This window comes from Sphaerodactylus townsendi, linkage group LG04 (assembly GCF_021028975.2).
Source record: "Sphaerodactylus townsendi isolate TG3544 linkage group LG04, MPM_Stown_v2.3, whole genome shotgun sequence".
Taxonomy (NCBI): domain Eukaryota; kingdom Metazoa; phylum Chordata; class Lepidosauria; order Squamata; family Sphaerodactylidae; genus Sphaerodactylus; species Sphaerodactylus townsendi.
In genome coordinates, this window is record NC_059428.1 from 6,702,635 (window position 1) to 6,717,386 (window position 14,752).

The window sequence follows — 14,752 nt, forward strand, 5'->3', positions numbered from 1 at the left end:
GCCCTATGAGGAGAGACTTGGGGAGCTGGGGATGTTTAGTTCTGGAGAAGAGAAAGTTAAGAGGTGACATGATAGCCATGTTGAGATATTTGAAGGGATGTCATGTTGGTGAGGGAGCAAACTTGTTTTCTGCTGCTCCAGAGACTAGAACCAGGAGTGATGGGTTCAAGGGGAAGGAAAAGAGATTCCACCAAAACATCAGAAAAAACTTCCTGACCGTCAGGGCTGTTTGACAGTGGAATGCACTGCCTTGGAGTGTGGTGGAGTCTCCTTCTTCGGAGGTTTTTAAAAGGGAGGCTGGAGGGGCTATCTGTCAGGAGTGCTTTGATTGTGGGTTCCTGAATTGCAGGGGGTTGGACTAGATGGCCCTTGGTGGTCTCTTCCAACTTTACGATTCTATGAACATGCTGACACGCACAACCGCGCCAGAATCACTAGTGTGTTGTGGGTTTCCCGGGTTGTATAGCCGTGTTCCAGTAGCATTTTCTCCTGACGTTTTGCCTGCATCTGTGGCTGGCATCTTCAGAGGATCTGATGGTAGCAAAGCAGGTGGAGTAGAGATACCTGTGGAATGTCCAGGGTGGGAGGAAGAACCATTTGCATCGGTTTACAGTGTTAAGGGTGCAATTAGGGAGTGTGATTTGCATGTGTTGAGTGGAATCCACCCATTTTAGCATATAAATGTAACACTCAAGTTACATAAATGGATTGAAATGCTATGCAGATGCCCTCATTCATTATGCAACTTCAGTGTTACATACATATGCTAAAATGGGTGGATTCCACATGAAAATCACACCTGCAAATTGCACCCTTTAACGCTTGTTAACTGATGCCAATGGTTCTTTCTCCCACCCTGGACGTTCCATAGGTATATATACTCCACTTGCTTTGCTACCATCAGATCCTCTGAAGATGCCCGCCACAGATGCAGGTGAGACATCAGGAGAAAATGCTACTGGAACATGACCAGAAGACACGCAACACATTAATCTTTCACGCCTTCACATAGAAATGCTGGTTTAGCAATTTTCGGAAATCCCCAGTTGAGGGGAATAAAACAGGCCAAATTCATACTGGGAACAGGACCTATGTCAGTGGTGGCGAACATTTGGCACTCCAGATGTTAAGGACTACAATTCCCATCAGCCCCTGCCAGCATGGTCAATTGGCCATGCTGGCAGGGGCTGGTGGGAATTGTAGTCCATAACATCTGGAGTGCCAAAGGTTCGCCACCACAGACCTAGGTGATTTCGATAACATCCTACACCAGTTATATTTGGCCTACGCAGAATCCACCCAAGACTAATTCCAGGAGAGAAAATGAGGTACAAATTGAAACTCCTCCCCCTCTTCTTGGCTAATTCCGCACATGCAGAATAATGCACTTTCAAACTGCTTTCAGTGCTCTTTGAAGCTGTGCGGAATGGCAAAATCCACTTGCAAACAGTTGTGAAAGTGGTTTGAAAACGCATTATTTTGCGTGTGCGGAAGGGGCCTTTAGAAGGATAATTCGGGGATGGGGCGGTCTACAAATTCAAAAAATAAATAAATAAATAAATAAATTCAGAGCGCCAGGGGTCAGTCAGTTTGCCAAGTGGCCCCCTCTCCGCTATGGGGAGCTCCCCCTTGGCAAAGGGGTGTCTAGAGCTGGCCAGCCAAGTGGAGACCAAACATGAGCTCCGCCTCAGTTTCTGGGGCTGTTAATGAGGATGCGACCCACCCACCCCCCGCCCGTCCACACCCTACTCACAGGAGTAGTACCCCACGTCTGCATTGACCGTCAGCTTGCCGATGTCGAAGGTCTCGATCACGTTGGTGTCCCACTTTTTCCTGTATTCGATGTCGTGGAGAACGTCGTAGAGGGTCTCAGCCGCCACATCTTTGCACTCCATCCTGCACTGGAGAGACAACGCAAGTCAGAAACCCCTCAAAGAAGGCCCGTCAGTGGGGGCAGAGGTTAAGAACATAAGAACATAAGAACACGCCAGCTGGATCAGACCAGAGTCCATCTAGTCCAGCTCTCTGCTACTCGCAGTGGCCCACCAGGTGCCTTTGGGAGCTCACCTGCAGGATGGGAAAGCAATGGCCTTCTGCTGCTGCTGCTGCTCCCGAGCACCTGGTCTGCTCAGGCATTTGCAATCTCAGATCAAGGAGGATCAAGCCATAGATCGACTTCTCCTTCATAAATCTGTCCAAGCCCTTTTTAAAGCTATCCAGGTGAGTGGCCATCACCACCTCCTGTGGCAGCATATTCCAAACACCAATCACACGTTGCGTGAAGAAGCGTTTCCTTTGATTAGTCCTAATTCTTCCCCCCAGCATTTTCAATGAATGCCCCCTGGCTCTAGTATGGTGAGACAGAGAGAAACATTTCAGCTGCATCCTTGCCACAGCCCCGCCCCCGGAATGCCCCGCCCAGCCCCATTGGCGCTACGCCACAGTTTGAATCCCGCCACCATGGGAACCTGTTACTAAATTTTTTGGATCCCACCGCTGTGACATATATGTATAGGAAAGAATGCTTCCCCCTGTCCAGGTGTGGCTGTGGGGCCTGAATGGTATGAAGCCAGAGAGGGCAGGAGCCATACCTGATACACCTAAGGGTTGGAAGCTCTAGGTCTGCCACTGGGCCCAGCTGAACACCCAGCAGTGGCGTAGGAGGTTAAGAGCTCGTGTATCTAATCTGGAGGAACCGGGTTTGATTCCCAGCTCTGCCGCCTGAGCTGTGGAGGCTTATCTGGGGAATTCAGATCAGCCTGGGCACTCCCACATACGCCAGCTGGGTGACCTTCCTTTGGGCCAGTCACAGCCTCTGTTTGGAGCCTTCAGCGTGCCCCACCCACCTCACAGGTGTTTGCCAGAGGGGAAGGGCAAGGAGATTGTCAGCCCCTTCGAGTCTCCTGCAGGAGAGAAAGGGGGGATATAGATCCAAACTCTTCTTCTTCTCTTCTTCTCCCCAAATTCCCCATTCCAAAAGCACCTCCACAAATTTCCCAGACCAGAGAAGATAACCGCTCGGCCCCAAAAAATAATTAGACCCTGGTAATTTCCCCTCGAATGTTTTGGAAAACACCTGGGACTTGGAAAACACCTGGTTCCCCGTCTGTCTGCGGCCAGTGTATTTCCACCACAAATGTACGCCTGCACACACACACAAACACCCCCCCCCACACCTCGCGACGGATAAGGCTCCGCTGCGGCTATCATCAGTCAGCCAGCTTCTGCTGTCCTCGCCGGCCCGACTACCGCGAAAGTGGGTCTCCGATTCATTTCCAAGCTCGCTCATTATTAATCAGGGCTATCGTTTATGTCTGCTTACAAGCCGGAACTCTAAATATTTCATCAGCCCCGCGGGACTGGTTTCTCGCCGCTCGCCCGTCAGCCCAGGAGCCGTCCAACAAAGGAGAGGGCGGCGAGGCCCAATCGGCGGCCCGGAGGAAAGGTCGACGCCCGGGAACCTGATGCCTGCACCGATACCTGCATCAGCCCCGGACGTCACGTGCGGAACATGAGGCAGCCTGCCACTCGCAACCTCGGCGTGCCTGGACGCTGCCAGCCTTTTGTTTGAGCCGCTGTCTGGCCCCGCTCTGCAATTAAATCCTTTCCAAAGGGCTCTGTTTTTTCCAGGCGCGGCGCATCTCCTGGCCGGTGCGCATTGAAACCGGATGCTCTTGCTTTGACGTTGGCGAAAGAGCAACAGCCCGTAGGAAAGAGTTTCAGGTGCGGGGGCTCAAGGAAGCTCAGGCTTCACGAGGAAGGAGCGCCAGAACCCACGCATGCCATGGGGTAGTGAAACGGGGGGTGCCGTCTCCTACTGGAGTCGAAGGATTTAGAGTTTCCTACCCTGTCTTTCTCTCTCCCTTCTCTCATATCTCTGTGCACCAAAACCTCCCAAGCAGTGGCGGGATCCAAAAAATTTAGTAACAGGTTCCCATGGTGGTGGGATTCAAACTGTGGCACAGCGCCAATGGGATTGGGCGGGGTACGACGGGGGCATGGCCGGGCATTCCAGGGGCGGGGCATTCTGAAGTGGGCTGTGGCAGCGGACGCAGTCACGCTGCTGGTCCCAAGCGAAATGAATGCACGTTATAAAGCGCAGGCTGCCACGCCATTACCGGTGCAAAAATCTCCTGCTAGACCGTCTAAGTTCTAAGCTACTACTGCTGAGAGTGAGGGGCGAATTTAAGGCAAAAATCACGCGGGCACCACCAATCACGAGTAACCCCGGCACATAATAATAAATAATGAGTAACCTACTCTCGGGAACCTGTGAGAACCTGCTGGATCCCACCTCTGGTGGATCCAGAGCCCTTCGGGGATGGGGCGGTATAAAAGCTTAAAAAATAAATAAATAAATAAATAAATCTCCTACTGGAGTCGAAGGATTTAGAGTTTCCTACCCTGCCTTTCTCTCTCCCTTCTCCCACACCTTTGTGCACCAAAACCTCCCAAGACTAAGGCCCCTTCCGCACACGCACAATAATGAACTTTCAGACCACATTCACAATCGTTTGCGAGTGGGTATTGCTATTCCACACAGCTGCAAAGTGCACTGAAAGTGGGTTGAAAGAGCGTTGACTTCTGGCAGGTAGCAGGAGGGGCCTAGCAGTTTGATAGTGCGACCTATATTCCAGATAAGTTGGATCATTAATTCCTTATCAAAGCTGGGTCAGCATGTCAGCATGGCCAATTGGCCATGCTGGCAGGGGCTGATGGGAATTGTAGTCCATAACATCTGGAGTGCCAAAGGTTCGCCACCACGGGCCTAAGGCATACAGGCTGTTTGTTGTGGCTTTTCCGGGCTGTGTTTGAAAAGCCTTCGTTCGAAAAGCCTTCGACAATACATGCAGGCTGTGTTTGTACAGCAGTACACGGCAGGCAGGGAGATTTCTGGTGCTTTGGACTGGATTCAGCAACAACAGGGCTGGCAGGAGAGCAGACCGTCTGGCTGTGCAGAACTGGGTCAGCATTTGGAAAGAGGGCTGGCGTTATACAAACTCTGATGCTTTTTGGCTTGCTAAATGGTTATCTCCTGGCCCTTTCCCCCAACACACACACACACACACACACACACACACACACACACACAACCTTTTCCAACGTCAGAATTATTAAAATACACAATATTTCTCCTCTTGCAGAAGGAGAAAAGAAGCAAAATGGACCCACGGGACCACCTAACCCATGAAATGTTAAGAGGATACAAGACCATGCCAAGAATACCTGGAAAACATCCAGCCGCAGAATCTACAGGCTGGCCAGCTCCGTGCGGAAGGATTTCTGGAGTTTTGAGAGGGGTGCGTCCTAGTTGGGGAGGAGGAGGCCCTCAGTGTATAATGGAGGAGAAGTCGATCTATGGCTACCATTCTTGATCCTCCTTGATCTGAGATTGCAAATGCCTTAGCAGACCAGGTGCTCGGGAGCAGCAGCAGCAGCAGCAGAAGGCCGTTGCTTTCACCCTCCTGCAGGTGAGCATTCCCCAAAGGCACCTGGTGGGCCACTGCGAGTAGCAGAGTGCTGGACTAGATGGACTCTGGTCTGATCCAGCAGGCTCGTTCTTATGTTCTTATGTTCTAAGCCATTTTCTCCAGATTTCTGCAGTCCAGAGATCACTCCCAAGACCTCCAGAACCCAGCTGGAGGTTGGCAACCATGCAGATGTGGCTTCCAAGTCATGGAAGAAGGAGGTTTGGGGAGCAGATCCATTATGGCCCTTGAAGGAAGCAGAGCTTGAGCTGGGCCCTCCTGTTTTCACCTGTTTGGTGGCAGAAGCGTGGATTCTGTGGGGCGTTCTTGCCAGCGGTCTAACGACAGCCACAAAGATCAGGCATCCTCATAAACTCTTTCCAGGGAGAAGAAGAGGAGGAGTCTGGATCGATACCCCACTTGTTTTCTGTCCAGTGAGGAGTCTCCAAGCGGCTCGCAAACTCCTTCCCTTCCTCTCCCTACTTGTGAGGTCGGTGGGGCTGAGAGAGCTTGGAGAGAACTGTGACTGGCCCAAGGTCACCCAGCAGGCTTCATGTGGAAGAGCGGGGAAATCGAACCCAGTTCTCCAGGTTAGACTTCACCTGCTCTTAACCGCTACGCCTCGCCGGCTCTCTTAGGGGACCGAAGAAGAAGAAGAGGAAGAAGAAGAAGAAGAAGAAGAAGAGGAAGAAGAAGAAGAAGAAAAAGAGGAAGAGGAAGAGGAAGAGGAAGAGGAAGAGGAAGAGGAAGCAGTAGAAGAGGAAGTAGAGGAAGAAGAAGAAAAAGAAAAAGAGGAAGAGGAAGAAGAGGAAGAAGAAGAGGAAGAAGAAGAAGAAGAAGAAGAAGAGGAAGAAGAAGAAGAAGAAAAAGAGGAAGAACAAGAACAAGAGGAAGAAGAAGAGGAAGATAAAGAGGAAGAAGAAGAGGAAGAAGAAGAGGAAGAAGAGGAGGAGGAGGAGGAGGAGTTTGGATTTATATCCCCCCTTTCTCTCCTGCAGGAGACTCAAAGGGCTGACACCTCTTGCCCTTCCCCTTCACAACAAACACCCTGGGTGAGGTGGGTGGGCTGAGAGAGCTCCGGAGAAGCTGTGACTAGCCCAAGGTCACCCAGCTGGCGCGTGTGGGAGTGCCCCAGGCGTTAATCTGAATTCCCCAGAGAAGCCTCCACAGCTCAGGCGGCAGAGCTGGGAATCAAACCCGGTTCCTCCAGATTAGATACATGAGCTCCTAACCTCTTACGCCACTGCTCTTTGCTATTGTCATTGAACAAAGAAGAGACCCGCTTGTGACTGAGTGTTGCAGGAAGGGTATCTGGCAGGGGGTTCATTTGGACAGAGAATCGTGCTGGCATTTAATTTGGTTTCCTCCGTCTCCGGTCCCTGGACGGCTCTTCCGGCAGCCTCTCCGGCTCTGCCTTCCGTTTGCCGTCTCCGGGCGGCACGCAGCGCCTATTCTTCTCTGCTCAACGTCGCATCCAGCAGAATTCCCTTTGCTCTCCATTTCCTTTCTCCGCTCCCCCCGGTCTTTGGCTAGCCCCCTCCCAGCCCCCCTTCCTCAAAACAGACCCTTTGATCAGTCTCCCGATTCTCTCTCGTTCTCTTCTCCGAGACTCGATTCATCTTCCCCCAACGGTACTGGGAGTGAGCTGTAGGGGCCGGGCGGCTCCACTGAAGCTTTGCAGCTCTGTGTGAGTCACAACATCGCACACAAAGGCCCCTTTTGCTGAATCAAACCCTCCCTCCATCGGCTACGATTGTCAACTCTGCCTGGCAGTTAGGCAGAGAAGGGCCTTTTGAATCCCCTCCGGCCTGGTCCTGTTAACTCTGTGGTGGCGAACCTACGGCACGGGTGCCAGAGGCGGCACTCAGAGCCCTCTCTGTGGGCACGCGCAAACAGAGTGCCCCCCCCCCCCACATCTAGGGTTGGCCTGGGCCGTGGCTGGGCCTCGACATTATTAGCATTAAACCTTAAGACTCTATTATTCCGACTCAAGACACGAGACAATGCACTTTCAAACTGCTTTCAGTGCTCGCTGAAGCTGCAGCGCTGAATGGCGCAAAATCCACTTGGTGAAACAGTTGGCGCAAAAGCGGGTTTGAAAACGCATTACTATTTTGGCAGCAGCTAAGGGGCTCGTAGGCTCATTCCGCGACATGCAGAATAATGCACTTTCAAACTGCTTTCAGTGCTCTTTGAAGCTGTGCGGAATGGCAAAATCCACTTGCAAACAGTTGTGAAAGTGGTTTGAAAACGCATTATTTTGCACGTGCGGAAGGGGCCCTAGTTTTGGGGAAGCGGTGTAGGTAATCCTGATAAACGCTATTAAACCCCACTGATTTTCATGCGAAGAACTGAAGTGCAATACTTCACCTGGGGAGTTAGCTCGCTGCTGGGCAAGGGGGCTTTGCTCTCTCGAGTAAACTCCACCCTAGTTGCACGGGTTGGTTCAAAAGCAGAGCCAATCGACTCACCATGAAGCTTTTACTCCCTAGTAACGCATGCCCTTCAGAGCCAACCGCTTTTTTTCAAACTAAAACCTCAGTATTCAGGTTAAATTCGCCATGTTGGCACTTTGGCTATGCTATAAATAAGTGGCCAGTTTTGCCACCAATTTGGGCACTCGGCTCAAAAGTGTTCCTCGCCACCACTGTGTTAACTGGAGGCGCTGGGGATTGAACCGGCGACCTTGTGCCTGCAAAGCAGGCCCTCCATCACGGAGTGACAGCTCCCTCCCCAAGCACACACGAAGCTGCCTCCTATTGAATCGTACCCCCGGTCCATCGAGGTCAGCATTGCCTACTCAGGCTGGCAGCTGCTCTCCAGGGTCTCAGGTAGAGAAAGGGGGGTATTCCCCACTCCTCCACCTGAGTGGCAGAGGTTTACTTGGTGAACCGGATGTGCTTCCGCACTCCTACATTCCTGCTGGGCTAGTCACAGTTCTCTCAGGACTCTCTCAGCCCCACCTGCCTCACAAGGTGTCTCTTGTGGGGAGAAGAAGGGAATGGAGTTTGTCAGCCCCTTTGAGTCTCCTTACAGGAGAGAAAGGCGGGGTGTAAATCCAAACTCTTCTCTACCTCTGCATACCCACCCTGGACTGGTGGTGTCCCATTAGAGCAGGGGTGGGCAATTATTTTTTCCATGGGGCCACATAAGAAACAGAAAATATTGTGGGAGGGTCAGGCCAGCAGGGGGGGCGTAGGCGCTTTTGAAAGCCCCGCAGAAGCCGGCAGCCAAGGCAACCGGCTTCTGCGGGGCTTTCAAAGGCGCCTCGCTCCCCAGCACGGCAGAGGGGCCAGTCAGGGTCATCCAGTGGGCCGGATGTGGCCCACGGGCCGTATAATGCCCAGGTCTGCATTAGAGTATTAACCTTGTTTAGCTTCTGCAATCTGACATGAACAGCCGAGCCTGGGCCACGCAGGACAGGGCCCAGAAGGACATGCTCTTTGTGGCTTTCTAGGCGCCCCTCCAAGAACCAAGCCCTTCGCCTGCCTTGCGCCAAGAGGTCACGGAGACCTTGGTGCAGACAGGCAGGTGGATTTCAAAGCAGCCTCCGCTACTCCTGGGGCCGAGACAGCCAATTAAGCAGCCGGGAGCACAGGCCCGCACTGCCACGCATTTGCATTTCACTATTTGATTCTCGGGCTCCAAGCGAGCTCTCTCGCCAGCTTGATCCGAGGGAAGGAAGCGCCCGGCTCCTTCCCCGCCAAGACTGCATAGGACGGGCCACGTACAGACGCCAGCATCAAACAACACGGGGAGATTATCTGCCTTCATGTCAAAGGCAACCTAGATTTTCTTGCCAGCTGCTGAAACCCATCTGGGGATCACATGCGCTTGTTTCCATGTAACACAAGAGAATCGCGGGGAGAGACGACACCGCGGCTCCCCGGAGGGACGACAGGTAGACGCACGCCGGCCTCTGCATCCACTCTGTTGGCGTTTACCTTCGGGGCCAAATCACACACTGGCTATTTAAGAGGACAGTCGGCATGGAGCTGTGGTTATGAGCTGACTCAGACATGGTAGGGAGTTCTGCCTCCAGAAGCATGGATTGCCAATTCCCCATCAGCCAATTGGTCGTGCTGGCAGGGGCTGATGGGAATTGTAGTCCATAACATCTGGAGTGCCAAAGGTTCGCCACCACTGGACTAGTATCTGGAGGACCCAGGTCCAAATCCTCATTCATCCTTTTTCGATTGCCCACCTGCGGCTTTCAGAGCCTGAGGACCATAATTCCCATCAGCTCCCTGTCAGCATGGCCAATTGGCTGATGGGAATTGTAGTTCATGAACCTCTGGAGAGCCGCAGGTTGCAGACCCCTGCCTTAGATAATTGAAGGGATGTCCTGTTGGTGAGGAAGCAAGTTTAAGAACATAAGAACAAGCCAGCTGGATCAGACCAGAGTCCATCTAGTCCAGCTCTCTGCTACTCGCAGTGGCCCACCAGGTGCCTTTGGGAGCTCACCTGCAGGAGGTGAAAGCAATGGCCTTCTGCTGCTGCCGCCGCTCCCGATCACCTGGCCTTTGCAATCTCAGATCAAAGAGGATCAAGATTCGTAGCCATAGATCGACTTCTCCTCCATAAATCTGTCCAAGCCCTTTTTAAGAACATAAGAACAAGCCAGCTGGATCAGACCAGAGTCCATCTAGTCCAGCTCTCTGCTACTCACAGTGGCCCACCAGGTGCCTTTGGGAGCTCACCTGCAGGAGGTAAAAGCAAGGGCCTTCTGTGGCTGTTGCTCCCGAGCACCTTCTGCGGTTGTTGCTCCCGAGCACCTAAGTTTGTTTTCTGCTGCTCCAGAGACTAGGGCCAGGAGTCATGGGTTCAAGGTGAAGGAAAAGAGATTCCACCTAAACATCAGGAAGAACTTCCTGACAGTCAGGGCTGTTCGACAGTGGAATGTCCTACCTCGGAGGGAGGTGGAGTTCACTGATCTTCATAGCAAAGCGGGGAGATTTGAAACTCTCTAACAACTACACCACACTGTCTCTCATGCGAAATTTATACTTTAAATTTCTATCCCGAAATTCACTCCCCACCCCCGCTCAACCCTGCTAACTTTCCTGGCTGCTGTTTCAACTCCCATCCTCTGGAGGGCTGCCAAAGTCAGAGTCTGAACCAGTTCCATGGACAGAGGAGGCAGAGCAGAGCAGCAAAGATGACAGGAATGAGAATTTGGGCTGTAATTTATGTTGTGGTTTCAGGTGTGCCTCTTGGGTCAGTATTCCCCCCTGGCACACGGAGGCTGCCACGCCGGGACCGGTGACCTCACTTTGGCAACCACGTCAGCAACTCAGAGATGCTTTTCTCTCAAAGTCCTCGCTCGGCCACGCTGCAGAAGAGCAACCCATTTTTAGTGCCTGACATCAGATCCTAAGAACATAAGAACGAGCCAGCTGGATCAGACCAGAGTCCATCTAGTCCAGCACTCTGCTACTCGCAGTGGCCCACCAGGTGCCTTTGGGAGCTCACCTGCAGGAGGTGAAAGCAAGGGCCTTCTGCTGCTGATGCTGCTCCTGAGCACCTGGTCTGCTAAGGCATTTGCAATCTGAGATCAAGGAGGATCAAGATTGGTAGCCATAGATCGACTTCTCCTCCATAAATCTGTCCAAGCCCCTTTTAAAGCTATCCAGGTGTGAGTGGCCATCACCACCTCTCCTGTGGCAGCATATTCCGTTAAACACCCATCACACGCTATGGGAAGAAGTGTTTCCTTTTATTAGTCCTAATTCTTCCCCCCAGCATTTTCAATGGATGCCCCCTGGTTCTAGCATGGTGAGAAAGAGAGAAAATCCTAAGTGGAAAAGGGGACATTCCAGTGTCCTGAAAGATCGGGAGAGGAATAAGTCCTCTTCATCTGAGGCCCCTGGAAAAAAAATCTCAGCCTGAGGTGGGGTGTTCCAAAGTTTCCTTCCCTTTCCCAATAGTTCCTTTGCTCTTGGACTGGGCTCTGGGTTAAGCACTACAGTGAGCAGCAGTGGCGTAGGAGGTTAAGAGCTCGTGTATCTAATCTGGAGGAACCGGGTTTGATTCCCCGCCCGCCACACCTGAGCTGTGGAGGCTTATCTGGGGAATTCTGATTAGCTTGTGCACTCTGGCTACACATGCTAGCTGCGACCTTAAGAATTCACAGCTTCTCGGAGCTCTCTCAGCTCCCAGCCACCACAGGGTGTTTGTTGTGAGGGGGGAAGGGCAAGGAGATTGTCAGCCCCTTTGAGTCTCCTGCAGGAGAGAAAGGGGGACATAAATACAAACCTCCTCCTCCTCCTCTTTTTCTTCTTCTTCTTCTAGGTGCTGCTGCAGAACTTTCAAGGATCTCCAGATGGCTGCCGACTGTCACAGGAACAGAGTTCGAAAGAGTCACACTTGGCGGCTATTTTTACCCTCTTCAGAGGCAGCGCCAGGTAGCGATTGCTTCCCGCTTCCCAAATGTGTGCTGAGAGTTTCTTCTTCATTGCCCAGACAATTGCTCACGTATTCCAGCCATGGCTCACAAGCTGCCACTCGGATGAGTATTTCTATGTGTGATTTTTTAAAATGCCTTTTAATTCTCGCTTTCCCCTTGGGAGTTCGAACAAGATGGAAAACAGACGCATCTCGACACAGAACCAAATGGGGCAGACGCTACTCAGAGGGGATCATAGAGTTGGAAGAGACCCCTCAAGGGCCATCCTAGTCCAACCCTCTGCCATGCAGGAACATACAATCAAAGCACTCCTGACAGACGGCCATCCAGCCTCTGCTTAAAAACCTCCAAAGAAGGAGGCTTCGCCACCCTCCGAGGTCGTGCATTCCACTGTCCAACAGCCCTGACAGCCAGGAAGTTTTTACTGATGTTTTTATTATTATTATTATTATTATTATTATTATTATTATTATTATTATTACATATTACATATTATAATAATATTAATTTTATAGGTCAGCTTCCTCATCCCCGAAGCGGGCTCAACAGGCGGCTCACAACACGGCTGTTTCCCACAGCAATTGATACAATATAAAATTAAAGTAGAATCTCTTTTCCTTTACCCTGAACCCATGACTCCTGGTCCTAGTCTCTGGAGCCGCAGAAAACAAGCTTGCTCCCTCCCCAACACGGCATCCCTTCAGATATTTAAACAGGGCTATCATATCCCCCACCTCTTAACCTCCGCTTTTCCAAACTAAACATCCCCAGCTTGCTACTGCCTCTCCTTAACAGGTTTGTATAACTCTTTTGGCCCTCCAGATGTTATGGACTACAGTTCCCATCAGCCCCTGCCAGCATGGCCAATTCCCAGGGGCCTGATGGGAATTGTAGTCCATAACATCTGGAGGGCCAAAGGTTCACCACCACTGTTGTATGGCGTGGATTCCAGACCTTTGACCGTTTTGGTTGCCCTCCTCTGGACCTGTTCCAGCTTGTCCAAATCCTTCTTGAATTGCGGTGCCCAGAACTGTACACAGTACTCTAAGTGAGGTCTGACCAATGCAGAGTAGAGAGGTACAATTACATTCTTCTTTCAAGGTGCCTGCAGGTAATCTTATATTCCAGATGTTATGGATTGATAGCCCCATCAGCCCCTGCCAGCATGGCCAATTGTAGGGGCTGATGGGAATTGTAGTCCATAACATCTGGAGTGCCAAAGGTTCGCCACCACTGTCTAGGAACTAGACTCCTATTGATACAGCCCAGAATCGCACGGTGAAGCCCACTCTGGGTTGGGAAATGGCTGGAGATCGGGGGGGGGGGGACTGGCGAGGATGACGTTTGCACAATGTCAACCAGGGCACCATCCGAGGCCGCCCTTTTCCCCAGGGGCCGGATCTCTGTTGCGGTTCCAAGAACTCTCCAGGCCCTACCAGAAAGACGGCAACGCAGCACAGGGTTCAGATTCCGACAACCTGGGCCTCCTGCCTCCTTTTAACTTGTAGATCAGTTTCTAGCCCTTCCAGCCAGCCGAGAGAGCCTTGGAATTGAGCCCAGGGCGGGGATGTTCCTAGGACAGCGGTGGCGAACCTTTTCAAGACCGAGTGCCCAAATTGCTACCCAAAACCCACTGATTTATCGCAAAGTGCCAACCCGGCAATTTAACCTGAATACTGAGGTTTTAGTTTAGAAAAAACGGTCGGCTCCGAGGCGTGCGTTACTTGGGAGTAAGCTTGGTGGTAGTCGGTGGCTTTGCTTTGAAGCAACCGTGCAACTCTTCCAACGGGTGAATCACGACCCTAGGAGGGTTTACTCAGAAGCAAGCCCCATTGCCAGCAACCGAGCTTACTCCCAGGTAAAGGATCGCGCTTTAGTTCTTCGCATGAAAATCAGCGGGGTTTAACAGCAGTTAACAGGGTTACCTACACTGCTTCCCCAAAAATAGGACTTAGGTTTAATGCTAATAATCGAGCCCAGCGGCCCAGGCCAGCCTATATGTGTGGGGGGGAGAGCTACTCTGTTTGCGCGTGCCCACAGAGAGGGCTCTGACTGCCACTTCTGGCACCCGTGCCATAGGTTCGCCACCGTTGTCCTAGAACGTGGCAACGCGGCCACAAAACACAGGCACGCTCTCCACTAGACACAGTCTTTGCAGGGCTCCGAGCCGCGGGGATGCCCTTCTCAGCTTCCAGACCCGACTCAGCTCCAGACCTGGCAAACAAACGGGCAGAACCAGCCAGGACTGGGCTCAGTGGGCCACTGGCCACCCCCAGAAAGGCAGGCAGGCAGCCAGACCGCTGCAGGCTCTGTAGAGGGTGAGTCACAGCAGAGCAGTGTGGCTTGGAGGGCATTCCTCCCCGCAGCCCGTCCAGCCACCCGGGAGCCACGCTTGCCAGCTGGTTCATCCTGGGGAAAGCAAGGACCCCCCCAGTCCCTACAAGGGGATCATATGAACGAGCAGAGCTGGGAAAGGCCACAGGAGTCAGCGTGGTACAGTGGTTAAGAGTAGGTGCACTCTGATCTGGAGAACTGGGTTCGATTCCCCACTCCTCCTCCACCTGAGTGGCCGAGGCTTACCTGGTGAACCACCGTTTCTGCGCTCCTGCATTCCGGCTGGGTGATCTCGGGCTAGTCACGGTTGTCTTGGAACTCTCTCAGCCCCACCTACCTCACAGGGTGTTTGTTGTGAGCGGGGAAGGGAAAGGAGCTTGGAAGCCCCTTTGAGTCTCCTTACGGAAGAGAAAGGGGGGATATAAATCCAAACACAGGGGCCGAGGAACCAGGAAGGGGCAGGATTTTCACAGTGGGTCGATATTGACCCTTCACCCAGAGAAGGAAGAGGAGGAGGGAGAGTTTGGATTCATACCCCACCTTT

The 14,752-nt window shown here is 52.3% G+C and overlaps 1 protein-coding gene across 1 annotated transcript in view; it reads right to left on the bottom strand.

The window, feature by feature from the left end:
• Positions 1–14,752, bottom strand: part of STARD10 (StAR related lipid transfer domain containing 10) — a 63,758-nt gene that overhangs the window by 22,517 nt on the left and 26,489 nt on the right. Inside the window, exon 2 of the mRNA XM_048495071.1 lies at positions 1,754–1,901. Coding sequence (XP_048351028.1) covers positions 1,754–1,901 — 148 coding nt within the window. The remainder of the gene's footprint in view (positions 1–1,753; positions 1,902–14,752) is intronic.